Below are 21,036 nucleotides of genomic sequence, written 5' to 3' on the forward strand. Positions count from 1 at the left end.
AGAGAGAAAATTATGTACTTAATTTTCCTTTTCACTAGATTAATGATTGAGTGTTCTTGGCCAATGTAATTCCACTAGCTCTTACATTTTACCAGCAGTTATCTATTGACCAAACACTAGATAGTTATTTCAATAGTGTTGAAACTTTTTAAGGATAAATTCCTTGATGTAAATTGCCTAGGGTAAATGCTGCCCCAGGAGAGTTAGACGTATTAGCTATCACTATCTTAAAAGTTAGATTTTATTTGTACAAATAGAAACATTTGGAAGCTTACCTGGGTTACATTTCAAGACATTTGCATATGGGACCTATAAACAATAGCTGGTTTCAGCCACACATTCTTATTCTAACAGACATCCGTGGACTGGAGTCTGTACAATATGGATTTCTACGCCCCTGTGTGTCATGTACCTCATTGCCATCCTAGGAAACTGCACCATCCTCTTTGTCATCAAAACTACCTCCAGTCTTCATGAGCCTCAGTACCTCTTCCTGTCCATGCTGGCAACTACAGATTTGGGTCTGTCTTTGTCAACTCTACCTACAGTACTCAATGTCTTCCTCCTGCATCACAGGGAGATTGAGTCAGCCATCCTGCTGGCCATGGCTTTTGATCGGTTTGGAGCTATTCGCCACCCTCTGCACTACACCGTGATTTTAACTCCTGCCAGGATTATTCAGATGGGGCTGACAGCTGTGATTAGGACTGTGATGGTGATGGTACTTGCCAATCCTGCTCAAGCGACTGCCCTTCTGCAAAGATGTCATTCTATCCCACTGCTACTGCTATCACCCTGATGTAATGAAGCTGGCCTGTGGTCCTGTCAGAGTCAACATGATCTATGGGTTGTCCCTTGTCATCTGCTCCTTTGCAATTGATTCTATCTTCATTTTCATTTCATACACTTTGATTTTGAAAAGAGTGCTGGGTATTGCCTGCAAAAGTGGTCAGCTCAAGGCACTTATTACTTGTGTTTTCCACGTCTTCACTCTCTTCCTTTTCTATGTGTCACTCATTGTGCTGGCCCTAATTCATAGGTTTGGTAAATTCACATCTCCTCTTCTCCATGTCACCATGGCCGATCTCTTCCTCTTCTTGACTTCTGTCCTTAATCCGTTGGTTTATAGCCTGAAAACCAAACAAATAAGGTCAGCAGTGCATAAGGTATTCAACAGGAGAAATTTGCTCAAGTAGTAAAGTATCGCCTTACTGAAAAAGACGCTCTGTCTCCCTCTTCCCCTTTCATCTGTCTGCTTCTCTCTGGGGAATATGTCATCACTTCAAGGCATAGTCTTATCAGAATTGAGATATTTTATTCTTGTCTGCCAAGAAGATGATAATATACTTAGTTGTTGTCTAAGAAGTAAATTTCCAAGTATGACACTTTACCACATTGTGAAGTGAGAATATGTATATGTGGAAATCGGTGAGGGATGTATGTATTTTTCTTTTCTTGTTTAAAGAAACACACAGAATATGTAAATTGAAATATTGTGGAAACAAGGCAGTTAACAATTGTTTTCTGGAAAACAACAATGAAACCAGAATATACCAACAGACGGGAAATAAGTTTCTTGTACTTTTGTAACCCAAACTTCAGCATCATGCAGTATACCAAAATAAAAAAGCTGTATGCATACCCACTGCATCTAAAAGTTGAAATTTAAAAGAATAAAACAAACAAACAAAACTCAAATTATTTTTTTCAAGGAATCATCCACTAACACAAAGGAAACATCTATAAATTAGGGAAGGTGTTCAGGATTATTTTAGTGTTCATTAAACATTAGAAATTAAAAGTTGATTATTCTATAAAATTTGGTCATTTCATTGAATGTTGATCCATCATACAATATATGAATGAAAAAACAAATGTGTCAGCCAGAAAATGGAATGAAGTACTGATGTGCTACAACATAGATAATCTTCAAAAACATTATGCTAAGTGAAAGAATCGAGATAGTACATAATCAATTTATGTGAAATAATTAGCATAAGTAAATCTATAGAGACAGAAAGTTGATTGGTAGTTTCTAGATGCTGGGTGGAGACAGGAATGGTGAATAGCTGCTTAAAGAGTATGAGGTTTTATTTTGAAATCATAAATATATTCTGTAACTAGATACAAGTGGTAGTTTATAAAATACTGTGAAGGTATTAAATTCCATGAATTAATCATCTTAAAGTCATTAATTTTACAGTATATGAATTTTACCTCAATTAAAAAGGTGGTGAAATGCACCACATTAAATAAGATTAAGATTAAGAAAAATGACAACAAATTAAATGTCTGATCCTAGAATGAATCCTGACTGGAGGTAAAAAGCTCTTAAAGAATGTTATTGGTACATTGACAAAATGAAAATACACATGGGAAATTAGATTTAAACATTTTCTAGTTATGTAAGGAGGTATCTTTATTCTTAGAAAAAAAACCACACTGAATGGTTTAGAAGTAAATGTCATGATGTATGCAACCTGCACTCACAGGGCTAAGAAAAAATTTGTGTGTGAAGGGGTGGCCTGCCCTCCACACCTGTGGGCGTTTCTCGTTAGGTGGAACCAGAGACTTGAGAAAAGAAACGAGACACAGAGACAAAGTATAGAGAAAGAAAAAGTGGGCCCAGTGTACCAGCGCTCAGCATACAGAGGACTCATGGTCTCTGAGTTCCCTCAGTATTTATTGATCATTATCTTTACCATCTTAGAAAAAGGGAAGTGGCAGGATAATAGGATCCACTAAGACATATGAATAAAGATCTGTGTGATATAAGTTTAAGGAAAAGTGCTGTGTCTGTATATGTAAACATCTCCATAAACCTTTTTGGTGCATAAAGAGCAGCATTGCACTAGCAAGTCCCACCTTTCGCCCTAAGGTGGTTTTCTCCTTTGTCAGTAAACAGAATATACAATCGGGTTTTACACCCAGATGTTCCATTGCCCAGGGACAGGCAGGAGACAGATACTTTTTTCTATCTCAACTGTCAAGAGGCCTTCTTTCCTCTTATATTAATCATCCTCAGCACAGACCCTTCACGGGTGTCAGGCTGGGGGACGATCAGGTGTTTCTCTTCCCACCAGGCCATATTTCAGACTATCATATGGGGAGAAACCTTGGACAATACCTAGCTTTCCTGTGACCTTTGGCAGTGTTACGTGTCCCTGGGTACTTGAGATTAAGAGAATGGTGATGACTTTTCACAAGCATACTGCTTTCAGGCACTTGTTTGACAAAGCACCCCCTGCACAGCCCAAAATCCGTTAAACCTTGAGTCACCACAGCACATGTCTCTTGCATGGACAAGGTTGGGGGTAGGGTCACAGATTAACAGCATCTCAAATACAGAACAAAATGGAGTCTCTTATATCTACCTCTTTCTATACAGACACAGTAGCAGTCTGATCTCTTTCTTTTCCCCACAGTGTGTTGAGGGGAGAGTGGGCAGATAGAGCAAGAAATAACTCACAAGAGAGAGTACTCTAGTGCATGAGTTCAAATGTTAAGGCAATTGGAATGAAATTTTAACAATAGATAAATTACAGTAAAGGCAATATGGGCACTCTATGTGCTATTCTTATCCTTGTAACTTTTCTATAAGTTTTAAATCATTTCCAAAGACATCCTAAAGAAAATCCATATATTCATGGTCCATCTTTAAAGTAAAGCATCATAGAGTTGAAACACCTTCCACATACCTACTCCTCCCAGAGAAAACACCATTATGAATTTGGTGTTTGTTACCCCCAAACATATCTTTATACTTTGACTACATATTTAGATATGCCTAAGCACTATACCTGCATAAATAACTCTCTAAATACGTTGAGTGAAGATCGAAGGGTACACAATAATTACATAGTATTGCATTTATACAATATTTTAAACTATGCAAAACATTAGCGTCCAAGTGCCTCTCCCAGGACAACATATCTATAATTCCTTGCCACGGCTGGACCAGATCTTCTTCATTTGGGAATACATTGTAAAGCAGAGATCTGTTTTACTGTTTTAAGAGGGAGCAATTATGTCTAGTAGATGTTCAGCCTGAGCATACACTCAGAGGAGACGTAATAGATCTTGCTCATGTATAGAGAGGGCGAAAGTGAACATGTGAAAAGAAAGGTCTTCATATTCATGTTAGAAAATTACCGGCCGGGTGCGGTGGCTCACGCCTGTAATCCCAGCACTTCGGGAAGCTGAGGCAGGCGGATCACGAGATCTGGAGATCGAGACCATCCTGTCTAACACGGCAAAACTCCGTCTCTACTAAAAGTACAAAAAATTAGCCAGGCGTGGTGGCGGGCACCTGCACTCCCAGCTACTCGGGAGGTTGAGGCGGAAGAATGGTGTGAATCCAGGAGGAGGAGCTTGCAGTGAGCCCAGATCGCGCCACTACACTCCAGCCTGTACAACTGAGCGAGACTCCGTCTCAAAAAATAAATAAATAAATAAATAATAAAATTACAGAGACAGTAATCCTGATTGAGCCAACAGTTCCACAACGCGGTTTATCTTGATTTTTCTCTCTTTCCTTCCTTTACTACAATGTAAATTCCACAATAGTAGGAATATTTTTTCTCCTGGTCATACATTTATTTCTGGTACTTGGCATATAAAGGGTGGAAATAAATACGTATTCCCTGATTTTAACAAGTTCCATTATGCCTGCCAAACTACTAGTCTTTTTCCCTTCCTTTTTAATATCTTCTTTATTTTTATAATTTCTTAGAGGCCCACTGATATATTTCATATTTGCTAGAATCTAGAACTCTAAAAATAATCCAACAAATTACTTTGGATTTTAAAAGTGTCTACTTAGGGAGGTAGAAAAGCAAATAGTTGATATACAGTGTATATCATGATAGAGGTAAGGTCTGAGTCCTATGGAACTCTTAACTTCTAAAGTCTGTTTTAGTTGTCTATTTTTATACATTTTATACATTAGGATTTAAGAGTTAAGAAAAGTTGACTGGAGGTACTGAGATGAGAAAATGAGTGAAAAATGAGATAAGAAAATGAGTAAAAATCACAACAAATAGCAGTCAGAGGAAAGTGGATTGGGTATATCAAGTAAAGTTAGCAGCATGTACTAAGACGTGGGACAGAAACAGGATAAAGAAAGTGCAAGTAATGGAACATAACAATAGAAAACATTCTAGAGGAAGGCCGAGGAAAGGCAATGGCAAGGAGTGGATATCAGAGCTTTAATCAAGGTTTTACATTTAATTTTTTTTTTTTTTTTTTTTTTTTTTTTTTTTTTTTTTTTTTTTTTTTTTTTTTTTTTTTTTTTTTTTTTTTTTGAGACGGAGTCTCGCTCTGTCGCCGGGGCTGGAGCGCAGTGCCCGGATCTCAGCTCACTGCAAGCTCCGCCTCCCGGGTTTACGCCATTCTCCTGCCTCAGCCTCCTGTGTAGCTGGGACTACAGGCGCCCGCCACCTCGCCCGGCTAGTTTTTTTGTATTTTTAGTAGAGACGGGGTTTCACCATGTTAGCCAGGGTGGTCTCGATCTCCTGACCTTGTGATCCGCCCGTCTCGGCCTCCCAAAGTGCTGGGATTACAGGCTTGAGCCACCGCGCCCGGCCTCATTTAATTAATTTGTATATTTATTCTATTTGTTAAGATTAATCTTCTTCAGCCAATTTTATATTTCTCAGGACATTGAAATGCTCCTCTTGGAGAAGGCTGATGCCTACCACCATAATACTACTCACAATAACCAGGGTCACTCTGAAGATCTGCTGGGAAATCATTTCACATACATTTTTAAAAATTATTCAGCAGTCTGCTATTATTAGAGTTTTTATTTGTGAATCCCCTTAAATGAAGAGTATTTTATTTTGCTGTTTTCTCTTTATATTTTATAAATCTCTCTTCCTATTTTTCTCTTTATGTCACACATGTGCATGCACACACAAACACAGACACACACCCCCCACACTAAAGTGGGGGGGGCGGGAAACAAAGTGATTTTTCCAGTTCTCACATAGTCAATCAACACAGAACGGAACACTCTGACACCAGATATCTAAGGTTTTTTCTTAACACAACTAGCAATTCTGTAGCGGACATCAACTGGATGTCCTCTAATTCCATTCAATTCTGACACTATCCACATGGAGATAGCATAAAGTCCTACTGGGTAAGGGTTCAGTCCCATAAGATTGCCACCACTTAGGGGTCATAAGACCAACAAAGAAGTTATAATCATTGAGACTGTGATTAAAATTTTACATGGTACAAAAGGTTTATCTCTACTAATCTAGTTCTTAAAAGATAGTCAAGAATTTTCTCAGAGAACGATGAAAAGTGCATAACAGGTATAGGGAGCAGCAAGTACAAAAAGTGTCTGACCTAACATGCATTGTTCAGAGAACTGACGGTTGTTTAGTAAAACTGGAGTGTGGAAGAAATGATAGACAGGTCAGATCATGGACCTCATATAACAAATATGTTAGGACAAATTTATCATATCAAATGAGGATTCTATTGCAAATATTCCAAAAATGATTCAATGTGGGCCAGGCACAGTGGCTTACACCTGTAATCTCAGCACTTTGGAAACCCAAGATGGGAGGATCACTTGAGCCCAGGAGTTCATAACGATGGAAGAAATAAGAGGCAACAAATAAATTAACAGTGGTGTAATAGATAGGAAACAGGAGTAATGTCTTTTTGTGTAGAATAGGAGTTTCATATATTGTTGGGGGATGGAAAGTGTTTTGGTTGATATGACTCAACTCTTGAAAAAACAAAAAGCAAAAAATAATGTATTAATTTATGACTGTGAACCAAGCACTCTTCAATTTGGTGTAGTTAAAATAGTATAAAATATACTTTTCTCATAGAGATGCCAGTGCAGAACAGAAGAGAGATAATTTAAAAATAAAATATAAGACAGGGGAAAGAAAACTAAAAAGGTAGAAGGTTAAGCGAATGGAGATGGGTGATTTTCTGAAATGTCTGGACTCTACTAAGTTGCCAACTTACAAACTGCCTTTAGAAATGTGGAAGCACTTCAGGACCTTTCTTATGACAAGGGGTTAACATGAATATACTCCAGCCAAGCACTCCTTATTTGTACAAATTTTGTTTTCAAAATATCTCAAACCACATGTAAAGAATTTGGGGAAAAAAGAAAATATTATGAATATAAAATATATGTCTTTATTTATACAAACCATAATTTTCAACATTTTATTCTAAATACTAGTGTAGATCCACATCTGAGATCTAAAATTAAGTGAAGGTCAACTATTTTTAACAACTACAATTTACATTCTCCAAATTTCAGAGTTCTATTTTTTCCCAACCTAAACCACCATTAACTTCTCCAGTTCTTCAATTTCTCTTTATCTTGAAAGATTTCCTCAGAGCAATACAGATCTGCTTGGTCTTCAGGCTGTACACAATTGGGTTTAGCATCGGGGGCAGGAGGAGGTAGATATTTCCCAGGACTGCAGGTGGTAATGGAGAACTTCTGTGGCTGACTCGATACATCACAGTTATTGCCAGATGAGGTCCATAGTAAATCAGAACAATAAAGATGTGAGGCAAACAGGTGTTGAATGCCTTCATCTGGCCTTCTCTGGAAACAATGCCCAGGACTACTTGGAATATCAGAGCATAAGAAATAACTGTTAGCAGAAGTAAGCTGCAAAAGAAAAGATAACCAAAACCAGCCCATAGAAAATACTGATTTTGACTTGGCCACAGGCTAACTTCATGACATTTGGATGGAAACAGTAGGAATAGGAGAGTGTGTGACCTTGTAGAAAGGAAGCCTCTTGAGCAGGACAGGCAATGGAGTCATGAGTGCTGCACCCCTCAGCAAGGCTTCCAGCCCTACTCAGGTAACACATGAGTTGGTAAATGTGGTGGTATATTGTGGGGAGTGACTGATGGCCACAAAGTGGTCAAAGGTCATGGCTGACAGGATTCCTGAGCCCATAGAAAAGAATGTATGGATGAAAAAGGGTTGATTGAGGCAACTATCAAATGTAATTTTACAGAGGTCATGGATAAAGACCTTGAGCACGGAGAGAAGTATGGAGACAGGACAATATCATCTCCAGCCAGCATGGACAAGAAGTGGTACCAGGGCTTCTTTAGATAATATGCTCATTCTTCACCAAGTATATGACTATACAGTTCCCTGCCATTGGTGTCAGATACATCAGACTCAAGAGTGGTTCCAGCCACGGGTGGACTCACCCTAGCCCTTGGAGAGCAGTGAAGATTAAGAGAAAGGGCTGAAATGCTGTGGTATTGGGTTCTGACAGAAAAAACTGTGGAGAAGCCCTGCTCAAAACAGTCTTCCTGACATGGATGCTAAGGAGAAAGAAAATAAAATGTCACATTCAGGGGATTCCACTGACTTAGCACAATGCTGCCAATGAGTGAGAAAGACTAAGAATGAGGGACTTAGCCAGAAGAAAATGCTCTGAGTAATTTTTATGCTTGGAATGAAAAGTTCACCTTTTATTCTGAGATAGTTGTGGGATCAGACAATCCTTTTATTAAGAATATCCATAAATGGTCCCGACGCAGTTGCTCATGCCTGTAATCCCAGCGCTTTGGGAGGCCAAGGTGGGCAGATCACTTGAGGTCAAGAGTTCTATACCAGCCTGGGTAACAAGGTGAAACCCCATCTCTACTAAAAATACAAAAATTAGATGGGCATGGTGGTGTGCACCTGTAATCCCAGCTACTCAGGAAGTCGAGGTAGGAGAATTGCTTGAACCTGGGAGGCAGAGGTTGCAGTGAGCCAAGGTTCTACCACAGTACTCCAGCATGGGTGACAGAGCAAAACTCCATCTCAAACAAACAAACAACAACAACAGCAACAACAAACCACCATCATCACCACCACCACCACCACAACAACAAACAACAAAAAAGAATACCCATAAATGGCGTGGCAATTTGTATACCCAGAGGAAAAAAGTTTGAGTTGAAGATTAGTGTACTTTGTGTCAAGTTCATTTTTAAAGCAGTCAGATTCAGGATCTTAAGATGAGAATTGTTCAATGGTAAAAACAAGTAGCTGGTTAAAAATACAGTCCACTTAAGATTCTGGTAAGGGAAGACACTGAAGATCTTAGATAGCCAATATTGGATAATTGATCTTGGATAGCAGGCTAACCAATATTTCGGAATTGGTGGACACTGTAAGAGAAACATTCTGAGCTGAAACAGATATTGAGTATCATTTCTGCACCACCGCCCCCACCCATCGTCCCACTGTGTGTGTGTGTGTGTGTGTGTGTGTGTGTGTGTGTGTCCTGAGATGAATACTTGTAAAAATCTTTCCAGAGGGAAATCTTTTGATTTCCAAACCAAGATATCTAACTGCCACTGCACACAAATAAGATAGGAGATACCTGTTGTCTAAAATAATCTCTTTCCCAGTTTGGCATAGAATATTCAACATATTCCAATACTGAAATATTACTTTACTTATCATTTAACCTTTATCCTGTAAGTGTAATCTCTGTGTCTACTTCGTTTCTTACATCTGTAATATAAAAACTCAAATTATATACATGTTAAAAAATAGACATAACGATTCTCCTTTGACTTGAATTCTCATTCTAATTGCATCCTGATACTCCTCATATTTAGTGTTACTAATATGTGTATATGGATATATATATATATAAAAAAACAAATACACTGTATTATTTGTATACTTATTTATATACATATATACATTATTGTATGTACAAATGAAATATATATATATACACACACACACACAAAATCATTACTTATGTGTCTCTTCTTTATACTTTATAATCTGAGAGTTTTTTTTCTTTCAGAGAGATTGAGTCTCAATACATTGCACAGGTTGGGCTAGAACTTCTGGCTCAAGTGATAACATGATTTATTTTGCAAATGGTCACATTTTTAACTAAAAGGGAGCCCTAATATTTATTATTACATAATAAGAGGCTAAACTCTTAACTGGGCAACACACAGTTGCACAGATTAGATTGTTTGCTCATTTTGATGAACTATTCATGTGACTCAGTGGTACACACAATGTCTTTGAGCTTTGGGCAGTATTTGACCATCTCAATTGTTTTGTTCAAGGAAAATTATCTTTCTTCACTTGTATAGAATTGCATTACTTTGATTTTTCTCTTAGTTTAATGAACACTCCTTAGACATTCTTAAAAGTTTTCTCATTTTCTGTGTATTAATAAATATGAGTCTGTTCTCTATTTCTAAGTTCCTTATTGTTGATTTTTTTATTTTACTTGCTTTTAAGTATATGTATTTTTTATTATATTTTCTCACTCTAGTTCCATATACTTCAAACTTAACATTTCCAAAACTAAAGTTACTTTCCATCCCATGTCTTAAATGTCTCTGTTATAGAGCCATCCAATATTCTCTACATACTATCCCAATAGGACGTCATCAGACCTATCCTAGGTTAATGGATTCTGCCACTAAAGGGTCCCATTCACTTAGTCTAATGAATATTTAAATAGCCATAATTTTTAAAAAATGCCATTTAATCCTGAACTTTAACTTTACTCTTTGTTGAAGAATACAGTAACAGCATGAAAAGGCAAGAAAAAGTATTATTTTAATAAGAAGACAATCTAATTGTTCAAAAATATGGACTTGAACAAATAAAATTTTATAACTCCAAATATTAGAACACTAATAAATTTTTTTAATGAGGTTGTAGAGAACTTCAAATTAAAAAAAAAAGTCTATAAACAAGTCTTTATTTCTCTTTAATCTCTTCCATAACTGTAGATAACTCTTTGTATCTTGTTTCTCTCATGTTTTCAATAAAATGAAAGTTATTAAACATGCATTAAGCACACGTATGTTTATTGCGGCACTATTCACAATAGCAAAGACTTGGAACCAACCCAAATGTCCATCAATGACAGACTAGATTAAGAAAATGTGGCACATATACACAATGGAATACTATGCAGCCATAAAAAAGTATGAGTTAATGTCCTTTGTAGGGACATGGATGCAGCTGGAAACCATCATTCTCAGCAAACTATTGCAAGGACAGAAAACCAAACATCGCATGTTTTCACTCATAGGTGGGAATTGAACAATGAGATCACTTGAACACAGGAAGGGGAACATCACACCCTGGGGCCTGTTGTGTGGTGGGGGGAGGGAGGAGGGATAGCATTAGGAGATATACCTAATGTAAAAGATGAGTTAATGGGTGCAGCACACCAACATGGCACATGTATACAAATGTAACAAACCTGCACATTGTGCACATGTACCCTAGAACATAAAGCATAAAAACAAAAGTGCATTAAAAGTTAAAATAGGAAATATATTGAATTCCACTGATGTAAAAAAAATCTGAAGATAAGAAATTCTTTTATAAATTAATTCTAGGCAAATATATTAAATATAAATAAAATACAAGTTACAAAGAAAAATGATGAGAAAAGTAAGCAAATATTTGGAGAAAAAATCAATATCAAACAAATAAGAATATAAAGGATTTGTTAAGGAAATGTATTATATGAGAACCAGATTTCCAAAAAAGAGAAGAGAGATATTGATGGAAGGATTATATAAAAAAAATTATATAAGATATATACTTATATCTATTTCTCATATAATTATATATAGTATGTATATATAATGTGTATATATAATGTGCATATATATACATATGTGCATGTGTACATACTTATATATATTAGCTAGAAAGAGATTTTTGTTATCACTTTGAAAGAATACATGGGGTAACAAAGAATGATGAAAATAAACCTACTTTATCATGCTATTTGAATGAAAAATGAAAATCTCTTAAATATTTATTGATAAATACTTACTGATAATAAGAAAAAGAAATCAACATACACATACAAAAGAAAAGGAAAATGTTTGTATAACAGAGAGAACAAGATAGAAGTCATACTTCTAGTTATTAAACCTGTTTACGTAAATAATAAAATACACCCCTGATGTTAAAGATCTGTATTATTTTTCTTTTTTTAGATGTAGAATTCTATAGACATCTAGTTATCAATCAAGAGAGAAGACAAAATAAAGATATTTTCAGACATATAAAAACAGAAAATTTTGACCTGAATATAATGTTCTCCAGAATAATGAGGGATCCTTGCAATAATAATAAGACCAGCAAAAATAAATGAAAGATGCATAAAGTAGAATTTCAGGATTCCAAAAAAAAAAAAAGTAAGATTAGAGTGACTGTTGATTGTGGCAAAAAGATAAATTGAATTAAAATGTGAATTATTTAGAAAACGAGGTAAAGGAAACCAGAAAATCAATCAAACAAACAAATAACAACAACAACAAATAGCAATAGATTCACATATGTTAGCGCTGCACAAGACAAGAATGTCACATCCTGGCTGATGAATAGAAAAAAAAATCTTTATAGCAGCATGATTTATAATCCTTTGGGTATATACCCAGTAATGGGATGGCTGGGTCAAATGGTATTTCTAGTTCTAGATCCTTGAGGAATCGCCACACTGTTTTCCACAATGGTTGAACTAGTTTACAGTCCCACCAACAGTGTAAAAGTGTTCCCATTTCTCCACATCCTCCCAGCATCTGTTGTTTCCTGACTTTTTAATGATCGCCATTCTAACTGGTGTGAGATGGTATCTCACTGCACATGTACCCTAGAACATAAAGTATGGAAAAAAAAAAAAAAGGAAAAAAGTCTTTAATCATGTTAAACTTTTAGGCTGGAAGGGTACCCTTCTTTAACTCCTGCCTGCCCCCTCCCCACCCTGCAAATTTCCACTTTAAAAAAAAAAAAATTAAAAGATACACACCTCTTCTAATGTGTTGAAATTCTAAAAGGAGCAGGTTCTCCAATCTTTCTCATGCAGCCTGATGTTCCCTGTGTAATGTCTCTGCTGTAAACTACATGTGTCCTTTCTCTTTTGGAATCCATGTATTCAACATTTTAGTGAATAAGTAAATATTTATTGGAAATACTCATTATATACAAGAGATTGTTCTATGCTCTTAGGATTTGTTGGAAGAGTATTTTTTGCTTCTGACATACTGCATATAGTATTTTTTAAATCTACTTTTTAACCTTCATTTTATTGAGACTTTATTATTATCAATTTATATTAAAATCTGAAAAGGTAATACATTTATAATTCTAAAAGTTGAGCCAAGTAATCTTTCCTCAATCTTTTCTAAAAAGGTTTCAAAATCTCTGAAAAGAAAATTAAATTCAACAAGGTTTTATGCATCATGCAATCATTGTCATACAGAATATTTTTGGCTAGATATATAAAGTTATTGTCTCAAAATACACTAAAAGTTGAAAGATAAATATGAAAGCATGCAGTTACTATTTGAATTACTGTAACTATTATCAGGAAAATTCGCTTCCATTTCTCTAGTTTAGAATTTCTTGAATCTAATTGTTATCCAATCTATGACCAAGATAATATAGGGATGAGATACAAGTTTTAATTTCTGAAACAGTCTAGATTTCAGAAAAAGAAATACCAATAGTCATTTATAAGTCACTAATTATGTGCCTTCTCAAACAGAACCCAGGTACTGTATTAACAGAAAAAGAATAATTAAAACTCATCCAGAAAAATGCATAGGAAGAGAATTTTAGTCAAATTAGAGACCAGTAGACTGGCCTCTGATATTTATGAGAGAGAGAAACTGAAAGGAAAAGCTTGTTTCTTAAATAGAGAATCTTGCTAAAATGGTGATGGAGTGAGACTGGACATGTTTTGCAAGGTCCAGATTGTGAAGAACCCTAGAAAGTCCCCAAATGTTTCTAAATAGCATGATAATATAATCAAATTTTTATTTTAGACAATTTACTTTAGCTACAGCGTGGAAAATTACTTCACAGGAAAAACCTGGTGAAGAGAAATACATTTTGAGACTATTTCAATTCTTCAGGAAAGAACCTGGGTTACAATTGTACTAGGAAAATGTCATATCCATAGTTGGCATGGATGCTCCAAAGTTTCTATGTAAGTTTCTGTGTGTAAAAAAAAAAATAAATAAAAAATAAATAAATAAATAAATAAATAAAAATTAAAAATTAAAAAAAAAAAAAAAAAAGAAATTACGAGGCCACAGAACAGAAAAAGACAAATAAAAGGAAGCAGGGTGGACACTGAATTATGTGGAGCATCTGAATTCTAGGGATATGAAGTATTCATACTTTGTGGGGTTTTTTTGGGTTTTTTTGTTTGTTTGTTTGTTTGTTTTTTGAGACGGAGGAATCTTGCTCTGTCTCCCGGGCAGGAGTGCAGTGGCCGGATCTCAGCTCACTGCAAGTTCCGCTTCCCGGGTTTACGCCATTCTCCTGCCTCAGCCTCCCGAGTAGCTGGGACTACAGGCGCCTGCCACCTCGCCCGGCTAGTTTTTTTTTTGTATTTTTTAGTAGAGACGGGGTTTCACCGTGTTAGCCAGGATGGTCTCCATCTCCCGACCTCGTGATCCGCCCTTCTCGGCCTCCCAAAGTGCTGGGATTACAGGCTTGAGCCACCGCGCCCGGCCATACTTTGAAGGGAAGAGTATCAAAAAGGAGAGAGTTGCATATTGTGAAAATTTTGGAGACATGGAAAGAGCGTTTAAGAATTCAGCATAGTACTTATTAGCATGTACATGTGAAAAAAACGACTTTAGGGTGGGGAAAATATCACCCTAGAAGTTTTATAAATAACTATGATTAATACTCACTCATGAACATGAATAAAGTTTATTTCTGTTGGTCAAAATGGAAAACTTTATAACTCAAAAAGTATTTGGTAGAATAATCAAAAAAGTATTGGCTGGGGGAAATTTGCAGTAGACTAAATATTATCTGGTGCCATCTAAGAAACCTTGAATACAATACCAGAAATGATCAGTCTGCTTCCATATAACATGACTTTCTTCCATAACAACTCTCAAGAATGTGTATAGGAACATACCATTATCTAGCAGTTACCAAAGTAAATTTCACAACATCTGGCATGCAATAAAAAAATTTGGCATGCATGCATGAGCAACAAATGTCACTTAATGAAGAATATACCCAGTCAATTGAGCCCAATTGTCACTAAGGTTAGACATAGTGGAAAAAAATTCAAGATTGTAATTATAATCGTATTTTACATACTCACATATTTAAGGCTGGAAAGATATAAAAAAGACCTAATTAATACTTCTATAAATAAGAACTAGAATGTCATAGATGAAATGCACAATAAATAAAATTAAATGCAGATAAGACATCGAATAAAAAATCAGTCAACTTGACATAACAATAGAAATAAATCAAATAAAATCAGAGAGAATAAAAGGATAAAATGACCAAATTAGACACACAGTAAGCAGAAGGAATAAAATGTCAAAGCAGACATAAATTAGATAGAATACAAACAGAGAAGAATCAATTAAACAAAGTTTTTGTTTTAAAAATACAACTAAAATTTATTATAGATTATACTGATATGTAAAAGAAAATAATGGAATGTCATGAGCAATCTTTTGCCAATAAATTTTTCAAAAACTTAGAAGAAATAGGCACATTTCATGAAAGACACAAACACCTTGCAGCACTATTTACAATAGCAAAGACTTGGAACCAACCCAAATGCCCATCAATTATAGACTAAATAAAGAAAATATGGCATATATACACCATGGAGTACTATGCAGCCATAAGAAATGATGAGTTCATGTCCTTTGCAGGGACGTGGATGAAGTAGGAAACTATTATTCTCAGCAAACTAACACAGGAACAGAAAACCAAACACTGCATGTTCTCACTCATAAGTGGGAGCTGAACAATGAGAACACATGGACACAGGGACGGGAACATCACACACCAGGACCTGTCGGGAGGGGGGGTGGTTGGGGGCAAAGGGAAGAAGAGCATGAGGACAAATTCATGCGGGGCTTAAAACCTAGATGACAGGTTGATAGGTGCAGCAAACCACCATGGCACACGTATACCTAGGTAACAAACCTCAAGTTCTGCACATGTATCCCAGACTTTAAACTTAAAAAAAAAAAAAAAAAGAAAAATATAAAGTGATTATAACTAAATATATTAAAGCCATTAAATGTTGAGTTGCAAACCCTCACACACAGGAAACTCCACATATAGATGGCTTCACTTGTGATTCTATATAAAAGCTGGAAGAGAAAGTAATACCAATTCTACATTAAGTCTTCCAGAAAAGTGAAGTGGATGGAAAACTCCAATTCATTCTATGCAGGCAGCTTCAAAGTCAGGAAAATGCATTAAAATAAAATTAAACTGCAGATAAATATTTCTCCCAAAGATAGTTGGTAAAAACATAAGACAAAAATCTCAGCAAATGCGATCCAGTTATTTAACTTTCAAACGACAGTCAATGTAGCATAGCACACAGAGAGATTAAAGAAAAAATACTATTGTAATCTTGCAGTTACAGAAAAATAATACACCTGACTGAAATCTACCCATGCAGAAGTCACTCATTTTTCCCGTATGTTTTCTATCTTAGTGATTTATATTAACATCTATGATCCACTATGGAAATTGTATGTGGTCAAAATTACTATGGAATTTACTGGCCGGGCATGGTGGCTCACGCCTGTAATCCCAGCACTTTGGGAGGCCGAGGAGGGCGGATCGTGAGGTCAGGAGATCGAGACCATCCTGGCTAAAATGGTGAAACCCTGTCTCTACTAAAAATAAAAAAAAAAAAAAAAAAAAAAAATTAGCTAGGCATGGTGGCAGGCGCCTGTAGTCCCAGCTACTCGGGAGGCTGAGGCAGGAGAATGGCGCGAACTCGGGAGGCGGAGCTTGCAGTGACCGGAGACCGCACCACTGCACTCCAGCCTGGGCGACAGAGCAAGACTCTGTCTCAAAAAAAAAAAAAAAAATTGCTATAATCAATTTATGTCTGTGTTCAGTAAACATATATTAAACAGCTACCTACAGCGGAGACTGCATTTAAATGTATATAAACATGAACCATCTCTCAATCACATGGTGTACTATATTTAAATGTTTATAAATATAAAATATCTCTCAATCACATGGTATAATGAAGACATACACATTGAAAAATAGTTGCACCATGGCCAGGCTTGATGACTCATGCAGATAATCCCAGCACCTTGGGAGGCCAAGGGGAGCAGATAGCTTGAGTCCAGGAGTTCGAGATCAGCCTGGGTGACATGGAAAAACCTGTCTCTACAAAAAATACAAAAATTAGAAATTAGCCAGTTGTGGTGGAGCACGCCTGTAGTCCCAGCTACTCAGGAGGCTGAGGTGGAAGGATTGCTTTGAGACCAGGAGGCAGAGGTAGCAGTGAGCTGAGATCCTGTTCCCATGCTCTAGCTGGGCAACAGAGTAAGACCCCATTTCAAAAAAAAAAAAAGAGAGAGAGAGAGAGAGAAAGAAAAATAGTTGCACCACAAGCATTTAATTAATTCTATGTTAGGAACAGGAGTAAATTACCTTGGGTGGAAAGAATTCACTCTGTCATTGAAGGCTAGGAATGACTTCACAGAAATGGTGATGTTTCTTTTCTTTTGTAACTTGAACTTTCCAACCATTTTAGCTACTTTATCTTTTTATTTTTAACCTTTTTATCTCAACCTTGTTAGTAAACACATTGCATTAGTCATTGCTGTTTGTTTTGACTGAATCCTTATCAAAATATTAGCATACCTTGAATGTAATTTCATTTCAGAATCTATCTATCTATCTATCTATCTATCTATCTATCTATCTATCTATATTAGATTTGTTAGCTCCCCCTTTCTAAAACTACTGTTTAGTTCCTCATTTGTATACTGAGAATAATGCTTAGGTGCTCATATAAATTAGTTTTTTTATATTTATAAATTTTCATTCTTTAAAAAGTCAAATCACTACCTCTTAAAAAATAGTTTTTAATTACCCAATGATATAAGTCATTTTAGTAGACTTTTATAAAATTCCATTTATAATCTGATATCCTAGAATTATTCTTACAAGCTCTAATTATTCATAGATTTTCTTAACCAAAGAAACTCATATTATGCTGCCTTATCTACTTCATATGGGACATGCTGAAAATATTGGGTAGTAGACATAGATCTATAGCAATCTAGACTAAGGCTACTTTATGACTATTTAGTTATTATCAAATACTGCTTGCTTATATAACTGACTTTATTCTACCTATAAAGAGCTGACATAGTCATAGATAAACCAGATAATAACAAATATTTGTCTAGGACTTTGTTTAAAATGCAGGCCAATTATATTACATATGAAAGACATAAGAAATAACAGTATTGTGAGATTTAGAAAGGAAGAAATCTTACAAAGAGTAAACAAGTGCATGAAAATGAAGAAAAAGTCCATTTTAAATAGGTAAATAATTTGCAGAGGAGCTAAACAATGTGGAATGTGCAAAAAAGTTCCAATTCCACTTGGTTTATATAGTTTCTCTTGAATAAACTTTATGTTTCACAAAGTTTGGTTATTTTAAACAGTATATACCTTTTGGGATCTTATCCTTTGGGGAAAGTGAAAGAAACAGCTGCAGCACGCAAGAATAAATGATCTAATTTCATATTCTCTTAAGGATGATGCCACCTATAGCAGTGGTACACACCTGTGATCATACACTGTCTTCCTTTAGGAATGAACAGAGACTCCCAGAAGTCTATCCTAAAACCTAACTCCCATGTGACCAGTAACATTACTGTTTCTGCATAAAACTCCCCAGTCTTCTGTTATTCCTAGTCACCAGCACTGGACTGTCTAGACAAGTAATTTTTTTGGCCGGGTTTTTGTCCATGTCTAGAAAACCAGGTTTTTGCCCTAAAGGGTAAGGAATAAGGTCTCTATTTTGCTGAATTTATGACAATTAGAGAAATTGTATTTTATTTTCTTCCTAAAGGCAGACACACATTACTAAAAATTAGGGGATTACAAACCTATGTAATTTGCATGTTTCTGGAAGTATTTTCAATCTTCTATTAATGTCTATCTCTAACTCAAACTTCAGTAGTTCCAGATTTGTTCTCACTGGTTTTCCTGGCCTAGAAGTTCACTATCCCTGGCTCTGCATTCCTTTCTCCTCCATCTATGCTCTGGTGTTCTTGGGAAACTGCATGGTGCTCCATGTGATCCGGACTGAGTCAAACCTCCACCAGCCTATGTTCTATTTTCTGGCCATGCTGGCCCTCACTGACCTGTGCATGGGGTTTTCTACTGTGCCCACGGTGCTGGGGATCCTGTTGGGGTTCATTCAAGAGATCAGCCTGGATTCCTGCATTGCCCAGTCCTATTTCATACATGGTCTGTCCTTCATGGAGTCCTCTGTCCTCCTCGCTATGGCTTTTGACCGCTACATCGCCATTTGCAACCCACTGCGCTATTCTTCCATCCTAACTAATGACAAAATCATGAAGATTGGGGTGGCAATCTTATGTAGGAGTTCTTTGCTAATACCTCCAGTCATCATCCGTTTGAAATTCTTGAATTATTGCCATCCTCACATCCTCTCTCACTCCTTCTGCCTGCACCAAGACTTAATTAGAATGGCCTGTTCGGACATCCGCTTTAACAATGTCTATGGTCTGGCCCTTGTGATCAGTAGCCTGTTGTTAGATGCAGTGCTCATACTTATCTCCTATGTTATGATTTTGCATACAGTCGTGGCCATTGCATCCTGGGAGGAGAGACTCAAGTCTTTGCAGACCTGTGTATCTCACATCTGTGCTGTTTTGGTTTTCTACATCCCAATCATTGGTCTGACCATGGTGCATCGCTTTGGGAAACACCTCTCACCACTGGTTCACATCCTCATGGGCAATAGCTATATCCTTTTCCCACCCATGATGAACCCTATTATTTATAGTATCAAGACCCAACAGATACGAAGAAGAGTCCAGAGATTGTTCTCCTTGAAAAGAGCCTAAGTTTAGATCAAAGTTTATGTATTTACAAGCCAACAAATGGGTTGTAAAAATGTCCAAGTCAGTAAGTATTTAAACATAAAGTTAATAACTTCTGTTAGTTATAATTTACGTGTTACAAATACCTTCCTCTTCATTATCTCACAATCATCATGTTAGTAACATTGATGTGTAATATTGTGATCAGTTTTATAAATCTGAAAATGCATATAGACTGGAATAGACATCATATTAATGGATGAGGCAGATGAGCTATTATAATCTATACCTTATTATGGCCAGTTGATTGCAGATATTTTTGGTTCTACCAATTATGGCAAAAGTAAATTTTGGTAACATCCTTCAAGTAATTATTGAGAGATCAACCATGATCTTAGCTAACTTTTTACTCTAAGCAACATTCTTATTTATTGTTTGTTTATGGTTCCTTCTAGCTTTTCCAAGCAGCCATAAAGTGGAGTAAACATCATGAGGTAATTGGACTATTTAGATCAATCAAAAGGTAGTGAAACAAATAGCAAAAAAAGTTATCTTGATGCTAGGTTATCCACCAACCAAACAAATTTTCTCCTATAAACAATAATTTTATAGGAGATACAGACAACCAGTAATTGTCAGAGTAGAAAAAAATAGAGTTTGTGATTAGTTTGTTTATCCAAATAATAATGCCAATTGCTATTTGAAAATTCTTTCAATCATTTTTAAATGTTTACCTTGACTCTGCATTTTTTATTTGTCTTATCTCACTTAAATCTCCTGCCCCAGATAACAAAAATAGAGCTTAGATTTTTACTATCACCAAATAATGTAAATGTTTCTAATTTAATCTCCCCATCAAGACTCTGAGAAAGATATTATTTTCTATTACACAAATTGACATTTTTAAGCTCAGAAAGGCTAAATAACATGTCAAATGTTAAAAGGTAATAAATGATAGATTTGGATATATTCTCTTTTTGAGTTAATTTCAATTTCCATGACAGCTTTCTTTTCTATCACCCTTCTGTACTTCTTTTTAGTATAAAATTCTTATATGATTATACAACCATCATAAAACACTTTTATGATAAATAAAGGTAGAAAAAATTCACCAAAGTAAATTATGAATAA

The 21,036-nt window shown here is 35.9% G+C and overlaps 1 protein-coding gene and 1 pseudogene across 1 annotated transcript; both read left to right on the plus strand.

The window, feature by feature from the left end:
• Window positions 1-302: 302 nt before the first annotated feature.
• Window positions 303-1,196, plus strand: LOC126935202 (olfactory receptor 51G2-like; annotated as a pseudogene).
• Window positions 1,197-18,987: 17,791 nt separating this feature from the next.
• On the plus strand, window positions 18,988-19,929 carry LOC126935170 (olfactory receptor 51V1-like). The gene has a single exon (XM_050756369.1). The coding sequence runs from the start codon at window positions 18,988-18,990 to the stop codon at window positions 19,927-19,929; it is 942 nt and encodes a 313-aa protein (XP_050612326.1).
• Window positions 19,930-21,036: the final 1,107 nt, after the last annotated feature.

This window comes from Macaca thibetana, chromosome 14 (assembly GCF_024542745.1).
Source record: "Macaca thibetana thibetana isolate TM-01 chromosome 14, ASM2454274v1, whole genome shotgun sequence".
Classification (NCBI taxonomy): Eukaryota; Metazoa; Chordata; class Mammalia; order Primates; family Cercopithecidae; genus Macaca; species Macaca thibetana.